We start from the raw sequence: 27,959 nt of genomic DNA, 5'->3' as shown, positions 1-27,959 counted from the left end.
TAGATCAAAACGATGAAGAAATGTCCTTTAAGGCAGAACCTTTGAGCAGGACCAGACTTTATGGATGGACATTCAGCTGGGTCAGGACCTCTGACTCTTTATTCAAATATAATTTCTAAAATAGAAGATGACATAAATCTGACTTCCTGTCTTTGTGATAATAATCTGATGAAAAGGTTTGTTTATTTCATCCCAAAGACTTGGACACAGAGGAAACTCGATGTTGACCTTAAAGTCTACATGTGGAGGATTGTCGTGTTTGCGGAGTGTCGCTCTCCCACCCTGTTGTGTGCGTGCGTGTGCGCGCTCTGCGTCAGCGCGCCCGTGCGCTTAAAGAGGGAGCTGAGGAAGGGAGGGAGAGAGAGGGAGACCTCAGAGGGAGGGAGAGAGAGAGAGCGGGGCAGACCTCAGAGAGAGGGAGAGAGAGAGGCAGAGCAGCACGGACCAGGCACCACACATCTGCACCATCAGGCAGAGACACCTCAAGTCCCTGATCGTTACAACAAAGATCCCCTCGCTGTAAAGGATTATTTCACCGTTTTAACAGAAGAGAGATTCAACTTCTCTGACTCCTCGGCTTTTTATTGGTTTCAGGGTCTCACAGAGGGTCGTGATCCTAAGAGGAAATGTAAGTGACATCTTTTTTTATTTCAGACTCCAGATTTTAATGGTTTCATCTCTGCACCTCGCTGTTCTTCGGGAGTCACACATCAAACCTCTTAAAGCTGTCTTTAAATTTACCTTTCAAAGAAGAACATTGGTCTGGGGCAGGGGTTCCCAAACTGGGGGGTCGCCAGACAATGATTGGAGGTCCCGAGATGTGTTTTGTTTTTAACCCTCCTGTTCTGTTGCGGGTCAAATTGACGCTTTTAAAAGTTAAAAAAAAAGGTTATCAGTATTTTTTCGGTTTGAAACTTTTTCTGCTTGACTTAATAAAATTAATTTAACATTTAAAATGAAAATGGTTGATTTTACATTTGTATAGATATAGATACAGTCAAGGTGGAGGCTAAAAGGGGTCAGAAGTGTAAATTGTCTCTTTGCAACTGTTTGACATATTTCACCCCAATCACACACACACACACACGCACACACACACGCCCTTTAAACATGACATTTCATTAAAAATGAGTGAGATATTAAACCCCGATCTGTGAGGGTTAAAGAACACTATTGCACTGAATTTTGATTTGAATGGTTAGTAATGGAGTTAATAATGAGATTTAAAAAATGTTTATTGGGATTTTTTGTGTTCTGACACTTTTTATAATTAATTATGCCCCGGGTTAAATTGACCCAGGAACATTAATGCTGTTCCTGAGAAACAAACATAACAGAAGGGTTAAGTAATCTAAAATGTTGTATATTGTCCATTACTGAAAATATATATGTTTTAAGTAATTCAATTTGAAATTAAAATTATTTTCCTTAGTTTTCTGCCTTTCTTTGTTGCTAGATGTCTCCTAAAGAAGGTTAGAGTCAGTTTTAGTAAACAGTTCATCAACAAAAGCATCAGTAACAGCGCAGGACACAAAGCCACATGAGCATAGGTGTCTAATTTTCTGCAGACCAGCAAAATGATCTGTGAAGTTACTTTTAATCACTCCTTGGGATAGTGAGGGTCGGCAGTTTTGGAACCCCTGGTCTAGGGGAGAAGCTGCTAAGTGAAGTCAAAAGAGGTGATGATCTTCTTTTGAAGCTTGATTTATGAAGAATAAATATATATTATCTTTATTTAAACTCCAAAATCCTGACAGAGATCAAAGAATAAAGCATGTGGGAGAATCAGATTTTTAAGAAGTCAGGGAGATTCTGTGCAGCTTTAATAAATGTCTCTCAGTCACAAGGAGAGGAACATATATTATACCATTTCTTGCATTCACCACCTGCTCAAATGAAGACACATATTCTGCTTCTCTTTCAACATATGCCCTAAAATCTCACTATTCAATATTCCTTTATCACAAAGTCATTTATGTATCTGATTCCAACATTTATCTCACTGCTTTAAAGATTTCTTGGCTGCATCACAAACATTTCCTCTGTGTTGATTTGTTTTTCTTGGGTAAAAGTCTCCCTCTGAGGTGGGGGGTGGGGGGGTGGGGGGGGCACATGGGAGTGTGTGTAACGAGCCCCAGCATGACATGTTGGAAATGTGAGGATTTGAAGTTCCAGAGATTACTTCTGTTTCCTCGAACATTCCTCACGTCACTTCTTCAACGAACAGTGACAGCCTCCCTTTATCAGGTTAAAAACAACCCCTCTCTGCTTTCACCAGAATATAAGATCAGAAAGCCACAACACAAAGAAGGGAACCATTTGCATTTAACATAACCATGCATTTTCATGTATGCAAACTGTGCTACAGAGAAAGCAGACGGTGGGGTATGGTTACTTCCCTTAGGCAAATCTTTGCTTTATTGAATGTTGTGGCGACAAACTGTCTTTTGATTTCCCTGCAAAATGGATGCAAGCTTTTATGCCTTAAAATGATAACTACTCTAATCTGGTGATTTAATCTTACTCTGTGTTAAATCCTGGATTGTTCTGCTCCTTGGAGAAACCTCTGAATAACTCTGGGCTTTCTTTCCTTATTCAAAGCATTCAAACATTAATCTTATGCAATCACACTTCACATTGCAGCTTTCAGTCAGACAAAGGGTGTTTCAATCGTACGATGGGTCTCAATTCTGACTGGCAGCTGTGTCTCTGTCTTGCAGGATGAACAACAGAGACCGTTGGAGGGTGTACAAGAGGGTGAGCGTCATGTTCCTGCTGGCTGTGGTGGCTCTGACTGTCGTCCAGAGAGGAAGCATCAACATGGGGGCTCCCTTCGAGCTGGAGAGGCAGGCTCGAATGGACGCGTCTGAGGGAGTGGAGCCCGATGCCGCCTCTCACGAGAAGACCGGCTCGTATCTGGGGATTAAAAGCTTCTGGAAGGCCGGCAAACGCACGTCAATGAGCATGTCTGGAGCCACCACTCAGAAGCCCAGAATCACTGAGGACGTCAGTCTGAGAACATGGGATGTAACCAGCACCAACTGCAGCGCCAACCTCAACATGTCAAGTCAGGACTGGTTCAAGAGCCTGGAGCCAAACTTCAAACAGTTCCTGCTGTATCGACACTGCCGGTCCTTTCCCATGCTCCTCAACCACCCGGAGAAGTGCAAAGGGGACGTGCATCTGCTCATGGTGATAAAGTCTGTGGCGACCCAGCATGACCGCAGGGAGGTGATCCGAAAAACCTGGGGGAAAGAGCAGGTGGTCGACGGCAAGAGGATAAAGACTCTCTTCCTCATTGGACAACCATCCAACGAGGCGGAGAGAGCAAACCATCAGAAGTTAGTGGAGTTTGAGGACTACATCTACGGGGACATCCTCCAGTGGGACTTCCTGGATACCTTCTTCAACCTCACGCTCAAGGAGACTCACTTCCTCAAGTGGTTTGACATCTACTGCCCCAATGTACGCTACATTTTCAAGGGTGACGACGACGTCTTTGTCAGCATAGAAAACATCATTGAGTTTCTAGAGAGCAGCAGCAATAAGAAGGACCTGTTTGTCGGGGATGTAATTTTCAGGGCCGTGCCGATCCGTAGAAAAGAGAACAAATACTACATCCCTCAGGCTCTGTACAGTAAGACTCACTACCCTCCGTATGCAGGGGGCGGGGGGTTTCTGATGGATGGGAACCTGGCGAAGAGACTTTACCGGGTGGCTGAAACCATGGAGCTGTACCCGATCGATGATGTCTTCCTGGGCATGTGTTTAGAGGCGCTGGAAGTCACGCCCATAAAACACAACGCCTTTAAGACGTTCGGTTTGGTAAAAAATAAACAAAGCAAGTTGAACCGAGAACCTTGTTTCTTTAAAAGCATGATCGTTGTGCACAAGCTGCTACCATTGGACCTCATGCACATGTGGAATCTGCTCAACAGCGACCTGGTGTGCTCGCGGAAAGTGGAGATCCTATAGCTCGATGGGAACACCAGGTAAGGACAGCAGGGAGATGAGCTGCACCTTGATGCAGTGCGGTGTGAAGAGTCGAAGGCAGATAAACTCTTCTTTCTGTGGAGAGCGAATATGGACTTTATGTATTTGCTGTTTCTCCTCGATGCAGTAATGACGAACTTTAGAGCTTTTCAAAGGCTGTTAGAAACGGGTATTCATGTTGGCGTTTGAAGGACTCACTTTTTAAATATGCAGATTGAGAGCCAACAACCAAAGTTGAGCCGCTGCATCAGAAGTCGTACACTATTCCATTTAGGGCCATGATGCAAAGCAGCATCAGCCCTCCCAACCTTACCCCTACACCTTTATTCGGGCTAACATGATGGAAGTCTCCTTTGGCCAAGAACCTGCTTTTAAATCATTGATAAGGAACCCATTAATGTGAATCAGTTCAAAACTTTGAGGTAAAACTGATTTGGAGGATAAGTGGCAAAAACCAGGACTATGTTTAACTCTGTGTAGCTTGTTGTGCTCACTTGGGAATAGTGTTAGCTTAGTTTGGTCTAGATAATAGAAGGGCAGGTGGGGTGGACCCCCTTTTTATAAAAGCCATTGCACATACTGAGCAGCCTGTAGCTGGTCTAGCATTCTTGGTTTGTACTTAGCGTTACGTGTTGCCTTCACTTAGACCGGCACGTCCCGCTGTGGTGGTTACAAACGGCTTCGAGTAAGACTACCTCACTGATTGGGTCTAAATTGTTTTAATACTTTTCTACGTGTACGTTTAACCACATTGTTCATTTCACATGCAGTACGTGTTCCCAAAGTGATCCCTTTTCTACCGTAGAGGTCCTTGCACTCACTGACTTGACCTGGATGTCTACTCCTCCTGTACTACTAAAACCTGTTAACTGTCTGCTGTTTGTGGATCTGAATGTGCTGATATACTTGACATGAATAGGTAAAGGGTTGACAATGACACTGTGAACTAAAACTATTGCTGGTACGAGTATCTGACATTTAATTTAAGGGGCCAAATGTGGGGTCTTTCTATTTAAGTTAAAACATAAGAGGATATTGATGATTATTATAACAGGGAATGTTTGTGGGTGATGGTTCTGTCAATATGATGTATATATCTGTAAAAATCACATGTACATAGGTTTGTAAATAAACGTGTTGACGATACGTTTGTCTTTGAATGTCTGTCCTAGATTGACTGTTTTTGTTTATTCCTATCAGTGTTGCACATCTGTGTGAAAATGCACAACAATAGTGTCCAGTGTTGACATGTGTGCATAAGTTACAGAACCACATTGTAAAGAGAGCACATGTTCCTAAACAGCCATGACAGTGACGAGGATGCACTCAAATTAAATATAAGCGTTAGCTTTTTCAATATTTAAAGCGTTTCTCAACCAGAGGAACTTTACCCCTGAACTACCCGTGCGTTTGGACCGGTGGACCCAGGGTCTAAATTTAGTTCAGGGGTAGATAATCCCCCCCCCTAAATAGCCCCTAGCAGGGGGTAGTACTTTTCAAAGGTCCTGGGACTTTCGGGGCGGGGCCTGTTATGCTGAAGGTGTCTGATTGGTAGATTAACCTCAGTGTTTTTATTCCTCCCTCCGTCCACAATAACATCACACACATCTGTGATTCTCTTGATTTCTCTTTCTGTCATTAGTTTTTATTTGTTCTATCTTTTTTGTATGTGTGTGTACTTTTCAAAAGAAGAAGCTGTGATTCTCTTGATTTAGCAGCTTGTAACAGTAGTCTTCTCTCAGCCCACCGTGAATGCGTCTCTCCTCCCGGTGTTCCGGTTTTAAAAGTGACCCTGTAAACTGGAGACCTTCAGCTGAACGTGTCAGTGTTTGTGGAGTTTACACAGCTGTTGAAACACAGAGGGAGTTCCTGGGAATGCAAACTAGTTTAGTTTTTATTAAGATTTCAAAATATCCTCATCAGATATTTAATGATGGTCTAAAGACGTGTATGAGGGATGCATCCGGCTGAGAGTCTCCAGTTAACAGGGTCGCCGTTTAAACCAAAACACTGTCCGATCTCTGCGATCACGGCTTTTTGAGTTCAAAAGGATTTTAAAGCCGTGTTGAAACCACAGACTGTAAATTAAAAAGGAGAGCGTTTCAACGCCTCTTCCCGTTGTACGGTTCTGAAGCTGAACAATTCTGACTGAACAATGGCTGCGCTCCAGGGCGCAGCCATTGTTCAGCCAGAGTCTGCGAAGCCACAGAATTTCTGTGGTTGCCACGGTAACTTCTGTGTCGGAACACGATAACGAGCTCCGCCCTGCAGCGTAGGTTCACAAGATCCTATAAAGTTTCCCTCTACGGCAGCTGTGAATCCGAGCAAACCCGGAAGTAAAACCTGTTTTTAAACTCGAATAACGAAGAAACTGTTCAGAAAAGAGACCCTGAACACAAAACAGTCAAATAATATCTACATATCACCACAGCATACGGAAGGGAAAAACATTCGTACAACGTATTTTTATTTTTTAAAAGTGTGACTGCAGCCTCATTTAAATGAATGGGGGAGACAGAGTTTTTGACCTATACTGCAGCCAGTCACCAGGGGGCAGACGCTTTGCTGGAAGCTTCACTTCCAGCCGAGCGAGATGCACCCCTGGTTGAAACGTCTTTGCTACTCGCGCTTATCTCCTCTCACGTGTTGATTCAGTGAATCCATCTGTGATGAAATATAGCACCATCTAAAACAGACCAGCTGAGTCTCTTCATGCTAACAGGCTAACTGTTGTGTTGCTAAGAATGATACCTGCCTGTCCGTCTGCTTCTATGGTGTCATCTGTGATGAATGGCATTCCTCTTTGTGTTACTGCCCTCTACTGGTCTGGTGGTGTAGTGCATTTACTTTTTTTCCTCCATATGTCACTGGCCTGATTTACACAATCTACCCGGGACTTCAGCCCGCGGTCCAAACACAGACAACAATGGGGGACCAGGAACCTTTTAGTTCAGGGGGAAGTAGTTCTTGGGGCTAAAAGATCCTGGGACTCTTGGTTAAAATGCACCTTCGAAGATCACGTTGTTCCGTTTCTCCTCATCTGTGTGATAAGATGTCAAACAGTTGTCACTTCAGTTATTCATACACATCCAGTGTAAAGGATTGCTGCAGGAAGTGTTAGCAGAGCATCATTTCACAAGAAACATGACACAAGTTTTTCCATAATCTCTTGTTACTTGGAGCAGAACATCTCACAATCCATATTTCTATACAGAGAGCACATGTGCATGCTTCTGACCGAGTGTGACGTTTCACTCTGTTTATACACACTGTCAAATATTATTTGTGTCTTTCACGCCGTAGAGCTGCAGGGACTGACACTGCCAATACACTGTTAAGACATTGTTCAGAGCTAGATTGAAGAACAAAACATTTTCCTGTTGTTCTTTAAATTCTCTTTCAGGACAAAGTCAGAAGAAACGATCTGTTCTGTATCATGTTTCCTGAGGGGCACACTCTTCTTTGTTTAACTTTCTGTGCACGTGAATAGGAGCTAACTTGATGTTTTATTGCACATTCATTAGTGTCATTAACTCGCTATTTGAAGTTACTGTTGTTTGGTGTTTGCAGTGCAGGTGGTGAGCAGGTAGAATGTAGGTGTGAAGCTGATTCATCTCAAACAGCCCCATGCTAACAAAAACACAAGCTAGCTGAGTGAATGAGTCATATTTAAACTAGTTTTAAGCTGTAAAGACACAAATGACATGACTTTGCAGCCCTGAGGAAAATAAAGTAAACTTTCCATGACTTCTTTCTTTCTTTCTTTTGTATGTATGTTTGCTTAATATAAGTTGGTTAGCTTAGCCAAAGAAGCAGTTGTACACCAATTGGTCAAACGTCCTCGTTGTTTGAGGCCCTGGGGGTCCATAAACTGCCAACATGGAGGTGTGAACAGAGGATCTTGGATTCATCCCCAGCAGCCACATGCTAACAGGAACACAACCTAGCTATGTGAATGAATTCAGAAGATATTCTTATTTCATGTCAACTTTTCTCCTGTGAAGATGAGGAAAATACACCGCTGCCTGGAGGACAAGATCAATCAATCAATCTTTATTTATAAAGCACCAAATCACAACAAATGTTCTCCTCAGACTCTTTCCAAACAGAGCCGGTCTAGACCGTACTCTATGTTCTATTATTAACAAAGACTCAGCATCAAGACCGGATCAGATCCAGTCCCTTCTTACAGACAGGACTCAGTCTGATCTCTTCTTAATCCACCATGAGCAGAGCACTTTGCAGCATTTAGCAAGTTACAGTGGCAAGGACAAACTTCCTTTAACAGGCAGAAACCTCCAGCAGGACCAGACTCATGTTAGACACACATCTGCTGAGACCGTGTTGGAGAGAGGGATAGAGGGAGATTGTTACATGTCCGCAAGCCGCATAACATGAAGGTCAGAGGTCATGGACAGTGACACTAACAAAAAGAAACTTAAACCCTCAAATATAAACACATGTAAGGCCTTTGGGGTCTAAAAGGTGGAGTGGAGGTGTAAAGCTCCACAGCCACACACTAACTCTACTACAAAGAGTAGACAAACTAAGGAACAGGCCTAAACCAACTGTAATCTTAAAAAAACTCTCCTGAGAGATCAATCCTCTTTTTAATGATCCCTTTGCCACCCTCTTTCCCTCCTTCCCTCGACAGTACATCCACAAACTTACACACTCTCTCACAACACACTCTCCAAACATTACACAGAGGAAACAACTGAAGGTGTAGTCTTCTCTGTTGCACACTCATAACTGAGGGGAAAGGAGCTCCTTTTATTGAGCAGCCAGGCTGATGAGCTCAAGCTGGATGCAATGCGGGCAGGTGCTCTAAATGATGGGCTCATTAGGAGCCCTGGAGGTCTCAGACTACCTCCATCTGTAACAGAGATGAAGAGAGATGATATATACTATATTCACTGATCTAAACAAGGTTAAACTCGACCCGAGAAGAGCTGTTTGTAAACCTGCACTAAGGTGATGATATCTGACTCAGCACCTGGACCCTCCTGCTGACCAGGACCTGCATATTTGTTGACACTAATTGGGGGAAGCTTTTGATGTCAGCTTGGTCAATGGGTCGGCTGGACGGGGCTGCGAGCTTTCACACCAGCCCTCCACTTTTGCTCAAAGGCCTCTGGAGGACCATCGTTGGCACGGCTGACGGTGGGAATCTTGTTGCTTGGGCTAAAATTAAAAAGAACATTCCTCAACTTACAGGCTGCCAACAAATTTCTCTATAGAGCATCCAGCGACAGATATATTCAAAACATGCACGCTATTTGAACACAGTGAACAGAAACGGTTCCCTTGAGGATTTTTGTTTTGTAAATATAACCAAGCACTAAGACTGGAAATGAGGAAACAGCTTGCCTGGTTCCAAAATCCATCCATGTGCACACCTACAGTCCACAGTTATATTTATACCTCATCTTCTATCTGCCCTGCTGCAGCGTCCACAGAGACGGCCTTCTGAAGGCTGAGGAGACTTACTGTAGGTCGCTCCAGTCCAGCAGGAACCCCGTCAGCACCAGAGTGTGGTTCTCTGCGCCCGTAACTTCCTTTGTGAAGGAGGAAACAGGGCAAACTAACACAACCACTTTGATCTATATCTAATTTATGTCTTATTTTAATTACTTTGTGGAAGAATTTAATCTGAAAAACTTTTACATTTTTAAGTTTCTCAACAAACCCAGACGAGTAATTCACACATCTTCCTCAAACTGAACCGACGCACCCAGAGATGAAAAGTGAAAAGCAAATGGATGCATTAATGTCACTGTCAACGCCTGACTCTGTGTTATTCCAACACATATTTGAAAAACAAATCAGAGATTGATGAATAAGATAAGAATAATAACTGAAACTACGGCTCAATGGAATTTTGTGGTTTCATCTCCACGCGATATTTTTTTAAACTGAAGGTGTTCAGTGTTTTGTACCGAAAAGGGTTAAGGCCACTGGAAATAAGCAATTTAAGGTGCAATACTTTTTTTAAATTCTGAGATTAAAGTCAAAATTCTGACTTTGATCTCTGAATTCTAAATTTGAACTAAGAACATATATCTATATATATCTATATATCTATATATATATATATATATATATATATATATATATATATATATATATATATGTATGTATATATATATATGTATATTGGACCTTATTATTTCTTTTCCAGTGGTCCTTATCCTCTTCTGTAGTTCTGAGCAGGGTGTAAAAGCAAACATTTTCCTCCAGCATCGATGTAACCGAGCAGTGTTCCCAACACTAGCATTCAGAGGCTGCATCGTTATTTTTATCTCCACACTGTATAAGAGGACAGTGTAATCTCTGACTCCCACTGTCGCTTCAGAAACCAGGCCAAGGCAATGGGACTTCACAGTACATCTGTGCTATAGGACACCATGTACTTGACAAAGATCCATTGTGAAGAGGACTCAGAGCTCTATACTTGGGTTTAAAGAGGGCTCTATTTAGACCAGCCACTAAACAAATGAGAGAAAGAATCAGTCTCTGTCCTCCTCCTCTTCACAATGCTTCATTGAGTTTGTCAGCTTTATCAGGAAATCTACACGTGCAATAAAAAAGCAGAACAATAAAGCCCAACAATAATTTATCGTCTTTGCTGCATCATCATTTAGATCTGGAACAAAGAAAGGCTCATTTTGATGTCTGTCTCATGTGGAGAGGCACAAACTGACTCCAAGGTGAACGGAGGGATAGAAAAGAAAACTCACAGGTCATTCTAGATGGCTGACATAACGCCACGAAGAAAAGCCGGCATGACCTCTGTCACTGTTCGAAGCAGGGGGCACCAAATCTGTAAATGGAGGTATTCAGCGGTGCCGTCATCACCGCCTCCAGCCCAGGCACCTTCAGGAACAAAGGTCTCTGTTCAGCCAGCAGCTCTGCAGGATGACAGCAGACTACTGTCTCCTGTCTGCTGGTGTTACTGACATGAGACCTGCACACACAGCAGCTCAGAGTCTCTGGGAAATTAAGACACTGCAAGTCTCGATGCAAGGGAGAAAGCTACACCAGGATTTCAGGTAGGGCAGGGAGCATTACCGCTGACCCCTCACACCCTGGACACAAATTCTTCAAACTCCTCCCCTCCGGCAGGCGCTACAGATCACTGTGCGCCAAAACAACCCGCCATAAGAACAGTTTCTTCCCCCAGGCTGTCACTCTGATGAACACTAAACCATAACAGTGTCATACCTGTCAGATAAATACTCTCTGTAAATATACATGTAGATACACAATGCAACAATTCTCAAGCAGAATTCCATATTTCTATTTTTTGTATTATTTAACTACTATTTTATAATGTAAAACTACCTCTGCAACTCACCACTGCACTTTATCATATTATTTTAGCCTGTACATATTAGTCATGCCTATTTGTTGTTTCTTTGTATTTATAGCTAAGGTTATTGTTATTATATTTTTATTTTATTTTTTATTGTAGTTCTTATTCTTATGCCTTGTACAAAGAGAGCACAGTTTACTAAAGTCAAATTCCTTGTGTGTTCAAGGATACTTGGCGAATAATGCTGATTCTGATTCTGAAAAAAAAAAAAAAGGTATCTTATGTAGTGTAAACACCACCTACCTACCTACTGTTACATAACTTGTTTATAAAGCTGTGTCCTGATTGTTAGCTATTGGTCTGTAGTTCCATCTGCTGCAAAGTATACACTGCACTCACATCTACATTTCTCTGCTCATCAGTTCATTCACACAGAGCTCTGCAAACAGCCCGAGGCACACTCATCAGCTGTGTTAGAACAATGTGCAAACCTCCACAGCTGGGAAGTCTCTACAGCAAAGCGTTGTCAGTCAACGTCAAACAAACCAACACACAAATGGTTCCCAAACAAAGGCAGGACATGCATGCTAAGCTACCTGATGAAGACTGCCACCTGGTGGACACATCTGGCAGTACATCATTAGTTTGAATGCATCAAAATACATTTTAGTCACTACTTTTTTTCCTTTGATTGCAAATAACCACTCCATGATTTCCACTGTTGAAGAGATTTATAAAGAAGAAAATAGTAGGTTTCAAATAATAGTCAAAGTAGGCTGAACATGATAGACACCATTAAAAAATAAGAACATACAATATGACCTCCAAAACCAGACAGTCTTCACTTCAGCTTCACAGAGGGTCAGATTGGTTGCAGGGATTTGTTTTGAGTTGAAAAAAAACCATCTCAGCGTACGAAGCATGTTTGAAAATGTGCTAACAGCATCTCTGAAGCCTGGAGCGTCCTGCCGATACTTCATCAATAATTCAGACTGACATTTGTGCAATGAGGACAGACATTTAAAAATCACCACCTACAAGATTTTATTTTGCAACGTGAAAATCTTGGGATTCTCAGATGGGACAAAATTAGTCAATGCACTACAAATATTTTATGTTACATAGACGAGAGGTATTTCATCCTCTGTGACTCAGACACTGACTGTGCCCCATCAAACAAACATGACAGAACATCTTTGCCTTTTTCTTAACATCCAACTCTAGAGCACTGACTCAAATCTTCTATCAAAATATGCTTTGCACATTACAGTAAAACTTGGCACCTAAAGCAAACTAAATGACAAACAAAGTAAAAACAAAAACATATGGATACAAGTGTATTTTTTTTTTTACAAAAGGTAAAATGAAAATCATACAAACTGTTTAAATTTACACAATGTATCTGACAAAGACGAGCGGATTTTTTCACAGCAAACTTGTTTGCCAGACCCTTTCCATTTAACTCCTTCGGAAAAGCAAGTAAGCTAACAAGGGTGAGGGGTGCAGGTCTGTAATAAGGGACATTCAGTGCTCACGTGTAGCACTTAGCTGAAGGGTCAGGGGTACCAGTCTGGCACAGGGAGGTGGGGAGAGGTTTGAAGGGTCTAAATTAAGGGCTAAAATGCCCGTTAACAGTTAAATATATATCAATGACGCTTTCTGGAATGTCCAAAAGCTCTGAAAAGTGATGAAACCAGAGTCCATTCGAAAAGTAAAACAGACTAAGAGTTAGTCATCAAACTTGATCTTCTTCCCCTGAGGTTTGGCTCCGAATCCGCCGCCACCTCTTCCACCTGGCGAGGAAAAAGAAGCGACTTAGTTCACAAGTTAGCAGCATCACAAGTAGATGAGACGTCAACTACATCCTATTTCTCTCCATCTGTATTCATCCTTTACCTCCAAAGCCGCCACGACCACGTCCACCTCCACGAGGACCTCCCCTTCCTCTGCCGCCGCCGCCACCACGTCCGCCAAAGCCGCCGCCTCCGAATCCACCGCGACCTCCTCTGCCGCCGCCACGGCCGCCGAATCCACCTCCGAATCCGCCGCCGCCTCGGCCTCCACGGAAGCCGCCTTCACCCTTGGGCTTGGCGTAGTCCAGGGTGACTTTGTAACCGTCGATCTCGCCGTCTTCCATGGCTTCCTTTGCAGCCTTGCAGTCGTCCTCGTTGTCAAAGTCCACGAAGCCGAAGCTGCAGATAGAAAGGTATTTAGAATTGATAAAGACTTTGAATTGTTTGAGGGTCAGAAACAGGAACTACAGAGTCTGAACTCACCCTTTAGATGCTCCGGTTTCTCTGTCTGTGACTATCCTGGCTGCTGAGGCACCCTCGAACGAATCCTTCAGGGTTGAATCTGTTGTGTCCTCAGAGAGTCCCTTCACAAAGAGGGTTTTTGTTGGACCTGGTAGCAAAGAGAAGTAATCATTAACACCATGCAGCTAAAAGACCTCTCCATCAAACATGATGAAGAGGCCAGATCAGGACTTGACTATCTTGGCTTCGTCACAGAGTTTCAGGAGATCAGGTTTTCATCACGTCTGGCCGTGTTGATAAACTCAGAATCATTCCATCATGGTGGCTCTGCTACAGATAGAAGACTAACGCTCAGGTTCAGTGTGAGGACCCACCTGAGTTTCCTCTGCCCCCGTCTCTGCCGCCGCTGTTCTGGCTGTACTCCAGGCGGATTGACCGGCCTTCGATGTCTGTGTTGTTGAGGTTATCCAGCGCGTCTTTAGCGTCCTCTGTGCTCTCGAACTCTACAAAAGCAAAACTGAAGAAAGAAAGAAAATAAATTCTAAGTTTAACCATTCAGCTCTTGTTTTTAAAACCAGGTCTTAGTGATATCAGACTTTAAATGTTGAGTTTAATCACATGTCTGTTACACAGCAGACGTCGGCAGCACATACGGTGTACAGTGAACCGGTTCTGACTGTGAAACTTTTGCTCTGCTTCTCGTGCGAATCCATGCAGAATCACAGGGAGGATTCAGAGGAGCTCATGAGAAGGTGAATCACTTTAATTTACAAACATTATAACTCTGATGTTTACCCTTTGGGCCTGCCGTCTCTCTGTGGGATCCTGATGGAAACAGCCTTCTCAAATGTTGACTGTAGGACCTCCTCTGTGGCGCTGAAGGCCAGGTTGTTCACTACCAGTGTTTTGCTCGCAGCTCCTGCAGCCACTGAAGGGAGAGAAGAAGAATATAAAGATGGAGTTGAGTTTTTATTTCCTCATCCAGACAAACTTTGTAGTTTTATGGAGTAATAACTGCATCATAACTACAGCTTCAAACTAAAACACTTTTACTAAGTTCATAGATTTTTGAGTTAATTGTTGTTCAGGCTCTTTTTACTGTTTGGTTCTTCTACTTGTCCTCTGTCCGTCAAGCACCTCATTATTTTAAAAAAAGTATTATACATTTAATTTTAATTTGTATTTATTTCTCTAATAATTTAATTTTAATCTGTATTATTTATTTCTATTATAATTAAATCATTTTTTCTATTTCATTTTAAAAATCAGTTAATTTTAAAAATATCAGATAATTACAAAAAATGATTTGATATTATGTTTACATATTTTATTTATAAGATAAATAAATGCTGAACTAATGAAAATAATGCAGTCCAGGGCTAAAAATAATGAATAAAAAGTTCACAAAGCTTTATAAATATGTACTAGATGCTCACCTGCCACTTTAGCCCCCTTCTGGCTCTTCTCTCCAACAAAGTCGACCATGATGGATCGTCCCTGCACGTCAGCTCCCTGAGCCTCCTCCAGCATCTTCTCAGCTTCGGCCTCAGATTTGAACTCAATGTAGGCAATGCTGTCAATAGAATAAAATACAGCTCATAAGACTCCCATAATACCCTTATGTTCTCTGTATGATCTTCCAGATGAAGTCATGTTCCCTCAAAGTGCACTGTAGTTCTTTCTTGGTAGTCTTACCCTCTGTTTGAACCGTTCTGGCCTTGAGGTAACCTGACATCGACCGCATCTTCAAAGACTTCCTTCAGGTCATCGGGGGTCGCAGAGAAGGGAAGGTTTTTTACAAAGAGTGTCCGGGCATCTCTCTCTGTGGGACAGAGGTATGGGTCAGCAAAAGTATGAGAACTGTCTTTGATCCTTGACATGAATCTTTCAAAGACTAGAAAGGTAAGACTGTAGCAGCGATTGAGGATAGAACCGGCAGACGATAAACACACCGGCACCGAAGACATAGCGCTGCATTTGATCTTCCTCCGTACATTACACACATGAGTACTGAAAACCTCGTGCATGCCAAGAAATAGAGGATACTTGCCATGTTCACATATTTAAAGTTTTATAAAAACAGACAATCCTGCTTATTCAAAGATCCCTTAATGGAATCAGTGTTTACCTTTCTTGCCCTCCTGTGAGCTGTCTTTGCTGCGGGCTCGGTCCAGCTTCACCTCCATACCCATGATCTTCTTGCCGTTCAGCTCCATCGCCTTGTTCATGTCCTCCTCAGTGGCAAAGTCCACATAGCCGAACTTCCTGTTGAGGCAAGTTGAGAGCAAACGTGGTTAAGACATTCCTGCCTCAGAAAAACAAACAATGTGCTTAAAGCGTAATTCTAAAGTCGAGTCTGTGGACGAGGTCACGGCCAGGAGCAACAATTTAAAAATAAAAACAAAATGTTTTTAGAAAATAAAAAATTAAAATATACAAAAAAATGTTTTGACGAATAAAAAGTAAAATATTTTCATAGAATAAAATATTTAAATATATTATAAAAAATTATTTTCTTTGACAAATAAAATACTAAAAAATAACTTTGGCCTGAGAAGTTTTGCTATTTGAGTATTGTGAAAAAAAGGACCCTATGTTGATACTCTCACAGGTTACACTGTACAACATGACATTTTAAGTATTTCCTTGTGTTGCTGTCTAATTCTTACTTGGATCCACCCAGCCGGACATCAGCGACCTCAAGATCGTTCTTGGTGAAGAACTTCCTCAGAGATCCTTTAATTTCTTCAAAGTCTTTGTTGGAGTTCAAATTTCCAACAAACAGACAGAAACCTGGAATAACAGGACACAGCACAACAAAGGTTAATATCTGTTTGATAATTAAAGTGAACTGATAATGAATGCAAATATATTCAGATAAATAAAAAGGTGACATCACACATCAGTATTAAGTCCCTTGTGATCATCATAAGATCATTAATGTGATCGATGAGTTCAGGGTGTTAATCTTTACCTTCGCCTTCTGCCTTTGCCTTCTTGGCAGGAGGTGTGTCCTTTTTGCTCTCGGCCTTCCTCTTTCCAGGAGTCACCGGGGCGTCTGTGGAGACGATTACATTTGAAATCACACGAACCGATTCACTCAAAGTCGATAAAGGTATAAAGAAAATTGACCAAGTCAAAGACTTATTTGAATGTCTCTCTTTAGGGGAATTTATCATGAAGCAACTGTCCCTCTGTGTACTGAGAGAAGTTTCTGGTGGAGCCGGTCATGAAACAACGACGCAGAAGCACAAATATGAAAACAGATGTCTTTGTTTATTCTAAAAATCCGCTGCCTTCATTTTTTTTCCAACATGGCTTCCTCCCAGCTCAGCTACCTTCAGCTGAATTTAAATGTGCATTATTAAAGTTGTTGGGGAATAATTTACACCTCAGCTCTTTCTTTACTCACCATCTTCCTCATCATCATCCTCCTCGTCATCTTCGTCATCATCATCCTCCTCTGACTCTTCCTTGGCCTTCACCATGCCGGCTTTCTTTGCCTTTGCAGCTGGAGCGGGAGCGGTGTCCATCTCTTCCTCTGAGTCTGCAGAGCACACATGATGTTTAAAAAGTACTCCAAACATTAGACTGAATCCTGACTACAGATCTGCCTTCATCCTTATCAGATAATAAAAAAAGTGACATCATACAAATCAGTATTAAGTCCCTTGTTTGTCATCACACACAGGAAGCAGATCATGACAGAGTGTCAACAAAAAAAAGAAGGAAAGCAGTCTTACCATCTTCTTCATCATCATCGTCGTCTTCAGACTCCTCTTTGGCAGCCTTGGCAGCTGGTTTGGCAGCTGGCTTGGCGGCCTTTTTGGGAGGTGGGGCCTCCTCTTCAGACTCCTCATCTTCCTCGGAGGACTCCTCTGCAGGTGCAGCCTTTGCTGGGGCCTTGGTTGGCTTGGCTGCTTTCTTGGGAGGAGGGGCCTCTTCCTCAGACTCATCTGAACAAAGTTACACAAGGATCATACGTTTTAAAGAGTAATAATAAACTGAAACAAAACAAAGTCAATGACTTTTAAAGTGTCACAGCGATTGAGGATAGAACCGGCGGACGATAAACACACCGGCACCGAAGACATAGCGCTGCATTTGATCTTCCTCCGTACATTACACGCATGAGTACTGAAAAGCTCGTGCATGCCAAGAAATAGAGGATACATGTGTTCACAAACAACAACATACAACAGTTCAATACTAAATACCTTCTAAAACCCAACTCTGATATCTAGCGTTAGCAAAGATAGAGATCTAACCATCATCATCGTCATCATCTGATTCTTCAGCCTTAGCCGGGGCGGCCTTGGCGGCAGGTTTAGTGGGAGATGCTTTAGCGGGGGTCTTTTTGGGTGGGGGGGCTTCCCCCCTCAGACTCCTCTAAGTTGATTTGAATTAAGAATGACTAATAAAGGAAACTTTGGTCTGATACAAAGATGGAGTAAGGATAAAGTTTGATTCGTCAGGTTCAACGTGTTGAGGGTTGAAAGCACCATTAAAGTATAAAATATATTTACTGCAGTAATCTGGAGTGTGAGGGGAGATTGTGAGGGATGATGTGTGAAGAGCGAGACCATTTCTGCTGTATAACTATAAAGTTTAGTTTTTGCAGGTTTGGATGAGTTTAGCTATTTTATTTTGAAATTAGGTGGATGTTAAAAGTCTTGGAAATGCAGCGACTTTGCAGCGCTTCGTGTGCAAATCAGGCTTTAAAGTGGCGATAGGCATGCAACCATTTAGCATTCCTGTATGCATTTACTTTAAGTGTCAATGACTGGCGGCTGTCAATGTGAACAGGATTCATTTGCAGCCAATTTATCTCTATGCGTATTCAGTAAATAATACGAAGCTCGGTGCATGGATGTTTTTCATTTTTACACAACTGATCAGATAATTTAGCCTTGATTAAATTTTATATACTAATGTTTCAATTCAAGAATATCACTGCCCAACAAATCCCATGACACGGATCCCTTATAAAATGGACACTACTGTCAGAAAATCAATATTTGAAATCTTAATATTTATGTTCTTTAATTGATTTAGTACCATTTAACCTAACTCCTGAGTTTGTGTCGTTACCATCGGTTTATGTTTAACTTGTTTGACCTCAGGGTTAACTATTCGGGCTTGGGCCTCGTTGTTACTTTAACTATCTTGTTTACCAAGTTTATCTTTGGTTGTTGACTCTCCAGGTACAAATAAAGTTACTTTTAAATGCTCTTAACTACAAAACCATGCACAAGCATCAAATCTGATGCCATGATGTTTGTGGGACTCTACAGTGTAAATAGGGTTCCTTTGGTTGTCGTGTCTAAAAAACATTTAAATAAGTTGATTAATTACCAGAATCCTCCTCATCTTCATCATCATCCTCGCTTTCTGCTTTCTTGGCAGCAGCGCCGTTCTTGACGATCGGGGCGGCTTTGGCTGGAGTGGCTTTCTTCACCACTTTAGGGGGAGCCGCCTAAACAAGAATACAACATTAATTTACCTTTCAAATAACTGACTCATTTCAAATTCTCAACTCAACATTAATTCATATAGTACCTTTCATACATAAAAATTTGCAGCACTAAGTGCTTCACAGAATAACAGAAAACCACTATTCTAAAAGGCATGATTCTAAATAAAATACTTGTAAATAAAATCAATACAGTAAAATTAATAAATTAAGCAATAGTGGAAAGAAAGGTTAAAAATAAGGTATCGTTAACAAGATCATGTGAATACAAGAAATAAATAGATAAATAAATGTAAAGCAATGATCCAAATAATAAATAAAATACAGATGGTCAGATCTGTCCATAAGAGGTCATTGTGTATCCACTATTTCTTTCTTTTTAAGTTATCTCTTATTCCAGGGTGGCTGCCAGTGTTTTTTCTGGACTCAAAACAAACAAAATCTGAAAGGACTTTTTTTTACTTTTACTAATGTTGCTATATGTTCATATCTACCTGTCCATTCCAAATAAAGACAATTAAAAAACTAAAAATAATGCAGCCAGGGCTAAACATAAAATACTCCAAATTGAAAAGATACGGCTTAAGTTTAATTTAAGTAAATACTTTACCTCTTCTTCCTCTTCACTGCTCTCTTCTTCACTGGACTCCTCCTCCACATCTTTAGGGGGTGGAGGGGCTTTCTTCTTCTGGGTTACTGGCTTATTTGCCGCCTGTTGGAAAAAGAGGAATAAAATAAAAGATTAGGTAATGCAACATTAAAAAAATCACAAGTGTATCTACAAAAAAAAGTGTGACTCCACAGGTATGTTCATCGTGTTTGGACCTGTGGAGGTCGGGGGGGGGGGGGGGGGGGGTGAACAGTAAAGGATATTTTAAAGTTAAAACCATGAAATCATTAAACTCTAACATGAGAGTTAATTCAATCATTGTATCAGCAGTTGTCGTGGGTTAAACACGACCCCCTGTAAGTGATTATTATCCCTGTAGATGAGGAGTTTCCTCGGGTTTGCGTGTCCACCTCGTGTGTCACTCAGCAGACGCGGAACCCACGTGGAGCTCAGGAGGAAGGGCTGTTAGCATGTTGGCTAATTTTACCATCTGCAGACGCTTTCTGAGAAGCTAACAAGAAGAAACACGCGTGTGGAAAACACAGATTTCCACGATGTGTGAATCACCACAGACTCAAAGGATGAAGAGTTCAGCTTCCTGACACAGTTACAACAACAGCGTTTTTGAGCTAGCTGTTACAAAGTCCACGCTTGTGTTCATGAACAACATGTTTCATCTCTTCTTACATTCACACACGGAGTTTTAGCATTACAGTGGAAGCCTGTGTCACATGTTTAATCCTCCATCTCGTCCCTGTGTCTCAAATCCACGCTGAAATCGAGCGCGCGCATGAATGCCATCTTGAGTGTTAGCATTAGCAGGCCATGAAACAAACATGGCGGCTCTCATTGGAAGAAGAAGGAACGTCGTTTAATTCATTCTTTCATGCATGTTTTTGGATAAATCCCTCTCTAAGAGGTTGAGGTGTAATTTAAAATCCACAGAGATCAGCTGTGGAGCGTGTGCGTGATTTAAGGAGCTGCTTCAGTTCCGATTTTCACACAAACGCAGCAACTTCTCCCTGAAGGCCTCGCGCGTAAACACACCTTTCTCTCACAAACAGAAACACGTGCATGAATAAAACACTCATCACTCAGGCTTACCTTCGCTAACTTCACCATGATGCTGTTGAGTGTCTCAGGAAAGAAAGAATGGACGTTTGGAGGAATGAACAGCTCGACACGTGGCTCAGCCTGCTCGATGGGACATTGGACAGGAAAGACAGAGAAGCTGGAGCCGCGCTCGTTACTCTACTGCTCTGCGCGTGCACGTCACCACGCCCACACGACCGGCTCGACCAATCAGAGGGAGGGACGTCTGCGTCGTGCCCACGCTTCGCCTACATAGACAGGTGACGTCAAATCAACCACTCAACAACACTAAACATTTTAATATTTATTTATTTAATATTTATTTAAACGAATAAAAAAAAATAAAAAATTAATTAAATTGATTAAACAAAAAAGGCTGTATGACGTATTTTTAAAAGTCCATATAAATATTTAGCGACTGAAAAATAACGATGACATATTTAATTTAACTAAGACAGTCTATGTTATTTCAACATGATATTAGTTGAACTATTATTCAAATTTGAATCGCCCCCCCATGCTGAGTGTTACTCTCACATGTGTTGCCCCCCCCTCAGCACAAAGCGTCTTTATGTCCCATGCAGCTGTTTATAACCACCACGTGGGTTGGATCAGTCCTCGTCCCCCAGCCACAACATGTCTCCCAGTCAGACCATGCGGTGACACTTTACGATACATTCATGTTGAAGTAAAGCATGATTCCTTATGAACTCCTGTTGTTCCCCATGAAGTAATGATCCTGTCACTTTGACTTCATGTAATGACGTGGGGTTTAATGCATCATTAGTTAAAGCAGGCGTTCTCAAAGTGTGGGTCGGGACCCCCTGGGAGGTCGCGAGACACAAATGGGGGGTCGTGAGACGTCCTCAAGAAGGTTTTTTTTTTTTTCAAGGAATCTAAAAAATAGTACATTTTACCCATTATAGTACAAAATATCCACAAAAATAGTAACTAAATTTGAAATAAAACCTTGGAAATATAATGAGTTTTCTGCCTTTCTTTGTTGCCACTTGACTCCTAAGTTTAGGGTTATTAGCCAGTGAATTATCTAAAGCATAGCAGCAGGCTAAATCATAACAGCACATGAAACACAGTCTACCTATGTAGGCTCATTTTCTGCAGACCAGCTAAATGAAGCCACATTAAATCACTTTGAGGGACAATGGGGGTTGCATGTCTTTGGCACCTATATTGTTTAAGGGGGAGGTCACGAGCTGAAAGTTTGGGAACCCCTGAGTTAAGGTATGGTAAAGTCTTACCCACCATGCTTTCACCCCTCACTGAGAAACGTGCACAACAGAGTTAGGGAAACTTGCCATGAAAAGATATTGTCACACAGCCCAAACCAAATAGCACAATTATTTATAATCACGCATCCCCTTTACAAATTACACATTAAAGACTTAAAAAAAAACATGACTTGGTGTGAATCTGCAAGACTTTGGGGTAAATTATCTTAAGAGTTAAAGCATGACATGACCTCAGCAACTTCTGCTTTATACATTTTTGCAAACAAATATTTTACACATCAACACATGAACAGGGAGGTGTTGAGGCATATACAAACATTTTAATAGCAAAAAAATACTTTAGAGTTTCTGAAGTTATCTGTAACTCAAGATAGCACTCCAATGTAAGTCTTAACATGATTAAATTATGCCTACCAAGATATTCTGTTTAAAGAAGATAAAACATTGTAACAATTTTCAGAAATAATATAAAAAACTATATGACATTGTAGTTTAAATGAAAGAAAAAATAAGCTTCACTATTTAACCTGACATTTTTAAATAATTTAACTTTTTTTTTTATGATTTTTCTCTATTATTTTTGTTTAAAATCAATCCTCACGAGTTTGACGTTTTCTGGAAATTTCCCTCTTACTTAACAACTTTTTACTTTTACTTATATTGTTATATTTTAACTCGTCACACAGACATTCAAGCATACAGTGGATCTCAATCACGACCGAGACTGCAATATCCTCTTGAAGAAATTATCCAATGATCTTTCTGAACGTTATTATTTGGTTTTCTTTGTGAATACAAAACCAACCAGCATCAATGAATTACCAATCGGCCAACCTCCGGTCTGAAAATATGAGTCCAATGAGGAAGTGTTAAAAGCTGCAGTTAATGGAGGATCCACTTGAGGCCGGCTCCGGAAGTGCCAGAAACCACATACACACCAATTCAAAAAGCCGATCTTTACAGCTGAAATAAACATGTTTACAGTCTGGTTCAAAAGATGAGTGTAGTCTGCATAGATCATTTCTCTATAGTCTCTCACTGTGAGGGGGGTGAATGTTTTTCTAACGCGGTGATTTCAAAGATATTGAGATTACTAGTCTTCCAATGAGAGGCACAGCTGAATGCAGGAACACTGCAGCTGTTGGTCAGGATGCTCAAACTCCACCTCTTTATGTCACACTGGCTCCACAGAAGCAATATGGCTGCCGCCGAAGATTGGCCTAAAACAGCTCTTCAGAAACAGATGGGTGACGTCACGAATACTACGTCCATATTTTATACAGTCTTTGTGAATTACTTAAAATGAATATGCATGAAGAACAATGCGAATTAATGCAGCAGTAAGCTCACATTTAAAGCTACTGCATCAAATCTGCAGAGTAATGAATCTGTTAGCATCCCATATGTGGAGAAAAAAAAATGGACATCTGAGATTATATTTATGATGCTGATTAACTCATAATTATTAGAAATGTATGTAACATAAATATGATCCTAACTATATTCCTGACTGATCACCTTAGATATATATATTTTTTCATTTTGTTTATGATGCAAGGAGCCTCCTAGTGAACCCCCACATTTTTTTCCATTATAAATATAAGAATTACATTTATTTTTAGTCAGATTTTACTTCACTTGTGAAAGTTACAACTAACAGAAATAAATGCATCCATGCTTCTCTTCTCCAAAATCAAATCACAGATCCTCGTCTTCTTTGTCTTCCTGGCAGGAGAGACAAAGAACAACATAAGACGACTTGCAGCCATCGTCTGGAGGACACTGAACTACACATCTGTAGCATGGACAGGCAGAGATCTGAACAATCTTCTGAATGAAGAGACTTCTCTGCACAGGTTAGTGTGCGCTGTAAAATAATTCCACTGTAAACACTACTCTCTACATGTAAAAATCCAAGACAACCCTGTCCGGTCTATTTTAAGGGAGTCCTCCTCAAACCAAAACCAAGTAGAGGAGCACTTCTCTATAACAAAACCAAGGTTTCTTTTATTTCACTAAGAATTAAGCTGCTGTAACAAAAGAAATTTCCCCCAACGCGGGACAAATAAAGTACATCTTATCTTATCTTATCTTGAATCAGGTGAAGGAGCAGCTTCCTGTGCACCAAAACCCATCTCTATTTTCAAAATCAAAATCACAGAGCAGCTCCTCCCTCCATCCACATGAAGTCTCTCTCTTTCAACCAGTAGTTTCACTTCTTCCTTTTCTCAAACACCAAGTCACAGATCAGCGCTCCTTCTCATTCAAAGGTGTCTCTGTTTTCAAGCCGTGCAGAAAATGGAGGGGAGGAGGTAAACAATGATAGAAAGAGATTACTTTATTTGTCACCATAACTTTAACCTGTATTAACAGACTCTATAAAATCAGAATCTGTACTTACTTGTATTTCTGTTTGTAATACTTTTGTAGTCCTGGTAGTTTTGACCAGTCAGGTATCAGCAGGCTTTGGTCTATGCAGGAAAAAACAGTGTGTGGAGAGCAAAAGCAGGCAGAACACACACCACTGAAATGTATGCGACACTCTTTGTAAAGTTGTGTACACTGAAAATAAGAACTACGATTCTCCACATTTAGCTCTTGACGTCAGAAAAACGTAGTGTGAATTTGTAGAGGTCACTTTTTTAACACATTTTGAGCAATATTTAACACAATCTATATAGATTATAACTGAAATATATTTTATATATACATTTTGTATTTAAATGTGGATAATTTTTAGCAGTTATTTTCAGTGTGCACAACTTTACAAACGGCGCCCCATAGTAATGACATCCCAATTTCTGTCTGACAATCTTGTTATCTGACAACGATTTATTTTTCTCTATAAACGGATATTTGTATTCCTTTATTTAGATCCTGATGAGCTGACGAGGAGCCAACACACATCAAACATAACCCACAAAATAAATATGGAATTCACGGAAGTTCTCAGCATTCACGACGGATCTTCCAAAGTTTTCATTTGTACTTTTTTGGACCAAATATTAATGTTGTAGTTGTAAACACTAAATCAGATCTACTTTGGTGAAGCCTTGGACTGTTTTCATTACTGGTGTGTGTTGGAAGTGTAGTCTTCATTCAGAACTCATTTAATCCCCAGGAGGCTCAGCGGCACATTGTGAGTAATTAACCCTGAACACCACACAGAGGCAGTGTTGCATTTCGCATTGATGCACTATCATCTCTCTCTCTCTTCACCTCCCTCTATCCCTCTCTCTCTCTTCACCTCCCTCTATCCCTCTCTCCAACACGGTCTCAGCAGATGTGTGTCTAACATGAGTCTGGTCCTGCTGGAGGTTTCTGCCTGTTAAAGGAAGTTTGTCCTTGCCACTGTAACTTGCTAAATGCTGCAAAGTGCTCTGCTCATGGTGGATTAAGATGAGATCAGACTGAGTCCTGTCTGTAAGATGGGACTGGATCTGATCCAGTCCTGATGTTGGATCTTTGTTAATAATAGAACATAGAGTACGGTCTAGACCTGCTCTGATTGGAGAGAGTCCGAGGAGAATATTTGTTGTGATTTTGTGCTTTATAAATAAAGATTGATTGATTCACAGATGTTAGTCCTCGACACAGAAACTCTATCCTCATTAAGATAGAGAATCTTTAAGATGAGTGTGTGTATTTTCATTAAAGCATTTTAGAGACATTTCAATGTTTTTTCTCCTCTGAGCCCTCCTCACTAATTACCCCACATGAGGTGTCGCTGCTCTCTACTGCCATCAAGTGGATTTGATCTGATATTGAAGGGCCATGATGTGTTTTATAAACCGAAGTTCTTCACTCTGGCTGTTTTTTTTTTTTTTTATAATAAGGTAATTTGACTTAAAATCATGCTTTAATATCGTTATATCATATCATTTTTTATTCCCCTATATTTGTGACCTTCTCTGTTTTATGTTTAAAGGTGGAGTAGGACATGTTATTTTGATACATTTTTCTCAATCACGAGCAAAAAGCGATGTATACATCGATAGGGAGTAATACACAAAGTGATCTAACACTGAGATGAGAAATCTCTGTTGTCTGTGTCAGCAGCTAGACTGCAATAAGTTTGTCCAATCATTCATTCGCCACCGAGCGCAATGATTGGCTGACCGGCCGGATGACCTGTGACCTGCCGAAAGACACACCGCCTGTTTACAGGAGTGCGCGTGACCTGACCGTCATCAACAGGCTGTTCACTAACGCAGAACATCTGATAAACATGTCAGAGAGAGAGAAACCAACGATTTAGCTCAAGTTCTGCCCTCAAGTTCTGCCGCTAAACAGAGCAAGAAGAGGGAGACTGTGATGGAAAAGGAGACGACTTAAAAACACTGGATGAAGATACAAACACGAGTCAATATTCGGGATGCATTTCTGCGACGGCTGAAGGATTTGAAGGGTCTCTAAAGCGACGCCATGGTTGCTGATTTTCTACTGGACAGGTAATCATGTCATTTCATTTGTCTTTGTGTTCATGGTTTAGTTCATCTATGAGACAGCTAACGATAACTTCGGCTAATGCTAGCGGCCGGCTAACGGCTTGTAGCTCTGTTTATAGAGACCTGTACACAGTCTGTTAGCTTGTAGCTCTGTTTATAGAGACCAGTATACAGTCTGTTAGCTGGTAGCTCTGTGTATAGAGACCTGTACACAGTCTGTTAGCTTGTAGCTCTGTTTATAGAGACCTGTATACAGTCTGTTAGCTGGTAGCTCTGTGTATAGAGACCTGTACACAGTCTGTTAGCTTGTAGCTCTGTTTATAGAGACCTGTACACAGTCTGTTAGCTTGTAGCTCTGTTTATAGAGACCTGTATACAGTCTGTTAGCTGGTAGCTCTGTTTATAGAGACCTGTACACAGTCTGTTAGCTTGTAGCTCTGTTTATAGAGACCTGTACACAGTCTGTTAGCTTGTAGCTCTGTTTATAGAGACCTGTACACAGTCTGTTAGCTTGTAGCTCTGTTTATAGAGACCTGTATACAGTCTGTTAGCTGGTAGCTCTGTTTATAGAGACCTGTACACAGTCTGTTAGCTTGTAGCTCTGTTTATAGAGACCTGTACACAGTCTGTTAGCTTGTAGCTCTGTTTATAGAGACCTGTACACAGTCTGTTAGCTTGTAGCTCTGTTTATAGAGACCTGTACACAGTCTGTTAGCTGCTAGCTCTTTATAGAGACCTGTATACAGTCTGTTAGCTGGTAGCTCTTCGGTTGCTCTTTATCAGCATGAATGGGGTGTTGTACTAAGTCTAAATGCCGTCTTGTCTGTGTTTTCATAGCTACGAGAAGGAAACATCGACGTCCACACCTTTAAAACACGGGACGCAGAGGCCTCCACCCCAGCTGTTTCATGTGTTCGGAGTCCCCCTCTGACAGGTGAGTTTCAGGCCCGATAAGAACTCCATGAACATGAACGTTGCTTTGACCACTGCTTGCGTGGAGGTATAAATACTGCTCTCTTTTTTATTATGAGCTATTTTTGATTTACGTACGCAGAAGGTTTTTTTTTAATGTCCGCACAAAATAAAATCCAAACCATTCTCTTTCACTTCACGTGATCTACATGCTAAATCGCAATCTGAGACCACACCATACAGACTAAAGAGATGAGAGACAAAAAGTTTGGCTGATAAAAAATCCTGTGAATGTTAGCTGCTTCTCTAAAAGCTTGGTTTGGTGAAGGAAAGCATGAATAAAAGTGTTCAACGAGGAATCAAATACACATAATAATTGTATCAATAATCTGTGGGCACAGTCTTCCTCTCCAAAGAGGGAGAGAGCACATTTTGACATCACTTACTCTGAAAATATTAGATAATATTCAAGATATCAATAAGAAATACAGTATATGTACCATATGTGCACAATACACACTGCAGTAGGCACTAAGCACACACTAGTGATAGTGGTGTCAACTCCTTGCATGGCTAGAAGAAATAACTGTTTACATACGGGGCTGAAGGAA

The 27,959-nt window shown here is 41.2% G+C and overlaps 2 protein-coding genes, 1 long non-coding RNA gene and 2 other non-coding genes across 6 annotated transcripts; 2 read left to right on the top strand and 3 right to left on the bottom strand.

Moving 5' to 3' along the window:
• Positions 1 to 402: 402 nt before the first annotated feature.
• b3gnt7 (UDP-GlcNAc:betaGal beta-1,3-N-acetylglucosaminyltransferase 7) lies at positions 403 to 5,139 on the top strand. Its single transcript, XM_034711777.1, has 2 exons — positions 403 to 628; positions 2,721 to 5,139. Coding segments are annotated over exons 1-2 (1,257 nt in total). The 5' UTR covers positions 403 to 626; the 3' UTR covers positions 3,976 to 5,139.
• A 7,188-nt stretch (positions 5,140 to 12,327) lies between these two features.
• Positions 12,328 to 20,981, bottom strand: ncl (nucleolin). Its single transcript, XM_034701902.1, has 15 exons — positions 20,751 to 20,981; positions 19,647 to 19,748; positions 18,919 to 19,039; positions 17,307 to 17,519; positions 16,976 to 17,110; positions 16,538 to 16,621; positions 16,233 to 16,356; positions 15,692 to 15,828; positions 15,259 to 15,385; positions 15,000 to 15,136; positions 14,359 to 14,491; positions 13,938 to 14,080; positions 13,585 to 13,711; positions 13,205 to 13,500; positions 12,328 to 13,101 (listed from the first exon to the last, which is right to left on the bottom strand). Exons 1-15 carry the CDS (start codon positions 20,766 to 20,768, stop codon positions 13,037 to 13,039), a joined length of 1,962 nt encoding a protein of 653 aa, XP_034557793.1. The 5' UTR covers positions 20,769 to 20,981; the 3' UTR covers positions 12,328 to 13,036.
• On the bottom strand, positions 15,470 to 15,605 carry LOC117808519. Its single transcript, XR_004630344.1, has one exon. It is a non-coding gene; the product is annotated as a small nucleolar RNA SNORA57 (small nucleolar RNA).
• On the bottom strand, positions 17,597 to 17,732 carry LOC117808513. Its single transcript, XR_004630343.1, has one exon. It is a non-coding gene; the product is annotated as a small nucleolar RNA SNORA57 (small nucleolar RNA).
• LOC117825920 lies at positions 20,840 to 25,038 on the top strand. 2 transcript variants are annotated; one of them, XR_004633938.1, is made up of 3 exons: positions 20,840 to 20,998; positions 23,721 to 23,844; positions 24,863 to 25,038. It is a non-coding gene; the product is annotated as an uncharacterized LOC117825920 (long non-coding RNA). The 2 variants fall into 2 exon arrangements; XR_004633936.1 differs by lacking the exon at positions 20,840 to 20,998 and having other exon boundaries at positions 23,609 to 23,844.
• The last annotated feature ends 2,921 nt before the right edge of the window (positions 25,039 to 27,959 follow it).

Source organism: Notolabrus celidotus, chromosome 2, assembly GCF_009762535.1.
Source record: "Notolabrus celidotus isolate fNotCel1 chromosome 2, fNotCel1.pri, whole genome shotgun sequence".
In the NCBI taxonomy this organism is placed as follows: domain Eukaryota; kingdom Metazoa; phylum Chordata; class Actinopteri; order Labriformes; family Labridae; genus Notolabrus; species Notolabrus celidotus.
The sequence above is the reverse complement of the archived record's forward strand: the minus strand, read 5'-3'. Positions and strand labels throughout refer to the sequence as shown.

Coding starts and splice junctions, on each gene's coding strand:
- ncl (XM_034701902.1), bottom strand. Junction 14,081..14,358: donor AGAGACGGCAGGCCCAAAGG/GTAAACATCAGA, acceptor TTCTTTCTTCAG/TTTTGCTTTTGTAGAGTTCG. Junction 13,102..13,204: donor TGGTCGTGGCGGCTTTGGAG/GTAAAGGATGAA, acceptor TTTCCTCGCCAG/GTGGAAGAGGTGGCGGCGGA.